At 39.7% G+C, this 1,878-nt stretch overlaps 1 protein-coding gene across 4 annotated transcripts in view; it reads right to left on the bottom strand.

Annotated features, from left to right (window-relative positions):
* Lin7a (lin-7 homolog A, crumbs cell polarity complex component) overlaps positions 1-1,878 on the bottom strand; it is a 133,292-nt gene that overhangs the window by 37,014 nt on the left and 94,400 nt on the right. For 3 of the 4 annotated variants that reach the window (XM_028754560.1, XM_028754561.1, XM_028754562.1), the window contains exon 3: positions 891-962. In XM_028754560.1, the coding sequence (XP_028610393.1) occupies positions 891-962 (72 nt within the window). Of the gene's footprint in view, positions 1-738; positions 816-890; positions 963-1,878 lie in introns of those variants that run through there. The other variant, XM_028754563.1, reaches the window with a different exon arrangement.

Below are 1,878 nucleotides of genomic sequence, written 5' to 3'. Positions count from 1 at the left end.
AGAAGAAGAAGAAGAAGAAGAAGAAGAAGAAGAAGAAGAAGAAGAAGCAGCTTGTAAGTCAACAGTGTTTACAGAGTGAAAACTGAAAATACCAGGGGAGAAATCAAACAACAGGTGATAAAGGAGTTGAATGAAAGTTTCTGATTTTCTCAGTGGTTCTCACTTCTTGGCATGATTACAAAGTTACAAGCCCTTTATGAGGAAAGTTGTGTTCTGTTAAAACATTTCTGTATTTGTAAAACACAAGCTGCATGTGTGACTTTAGATTACCACGATCGTTTCCTAGTGATCCATCTTCCTGAAAATTTCCTGGTTCTCTTTCTGTATCCTTCCCAATGGGACCTTTGCAGTCTCTGGGTTTGATCCTTTAAAGAACAAAAGTAGTGACTGCCACAAAGGTGCCAGGCCTTCTGTTAGATCACTGCCACTTTCAGCAAGTTACTCATTGCCCAGCTGAGGACAAAGAAGGGTGTTGGCTCAGGGATGTCGGGTGAAGTCTTTCCACGTCTGACTTACATCAGGGCTTTAGGCCTATGCAAATGAGTTTTCATGCTCTACATAGGCTATGGGTTCTTTTGCATCCACAGGATGTACCAGAAACCATGTAGAACTCAATACAGTGGAGCAGCAGATTTGCTTGTGCCAAATGGACATTTCGTGATTTTAATGAAATCATTCTCCTTCCTTAAGCTACAGAAGCAGCAGAAAAGGTCAGTTTTTCCATTAGGATTTTTTTACCTGGTGAGTAGTACTGGTTCTAGACTCTGGGCTGCCACTGAGGTCTAAATTCTCTTACAGTGTACACACGAGAATACCTGAAACACACACGCGCACAGTCAATTACTACATCACTGGGGTCGAGTGTTCTTTTAAAGTGACTCAAGTCTTACCTTTGCTGTGGCCCTTGCACGGAATTCAGGGCAGCCGTTAACAGTAATCGTTTCATGCATGTATTGATACACCTAAAATAGTCATGTGAAAAAAGGAATATGTAAGAATATCGTAAGAACATCAATTATTTCATTACAGATAGGAGGACAGATTTTCATTTTAGGATGGATGCTTTCTATCACGACAGGTTAATTCAATCATCTTGATGACTTGGACCAACTATACCTCCTACTTTATGTGTATATATGGGGACAGGGAAGGCAATTGCGTTTATTTAGAAATTTTTATTCTGTCCATATTTTATGAACTACAACAGCTCTTTTATTTCTGATTTTATAAGACTCTATCAATAATTTTAATATTTTTGTATGCATGTATATATGTATTTCTATTTATAAAAATAATACTATTAAGTTACATGGATAGTTACTGCTTGAATTTGGCAAAAATACATATAATTTTTGAAAGTGATATTCCATCAAGCTTAGATAACAGTATTTTTACTTTGGTTTGAACTTCAACATTCTGGGAGGTGTGTTGTTATTAATGATACACGTTTATAATTTTGAATATTCAGAGCTAAACGTTTTCCTGAGCAAACAAGATACTCAAATAGTCCTGTAAGCACAGAGGTTAAAAAAAATGGTATTCTAGAGAAACAAACACGGTAAGAGGTTTGTAAAATCAATGTATAAGTTTTCCATGGTGCTTTGATAAAGTTCAGATGAAACAAAAGATGCCGTGAGCTTGGAGGCACTTTAAGTCAGACAGCGTTTTCTGTCTCATGGACTGAAGCTGGCACCTTGAAGAACCACAAGGCTGTTCCACAATACTTTCTGTCTTTCTGCCAATCTGGAAAATGGGTATGAAATGTTTACTAAATACGTTTTCTTCCCTCCCTCCCTCTCTCTCCCTCTCTCTCCCTCTCTCCCCCGCGCGCCCGCGCGCCCGCGCGCCCGGGCGCGCGGGGGGCGGGGGGGGGGGGGG

The sequence above is a fragment of the Grammomys surdaster genome, unplaced genomic scaffold (assembly GCF_004785775.1).
Source record: "Grammomys surdaster isolate TR1022 unplaced genomic scaffold, NIH_TR_1.0 126028, whole genome shotgun sequence".
NCBI classification, from domain to species: domain Eukaryota; kingdom Metazoa; phylum Chordata; class Mammalia; order Rodentia; family Muridae; genus Grammomys; species Grammomys surdaster.
This window is presented reverse-complemented; position numbering and strand designations above follow the sequence as displayed.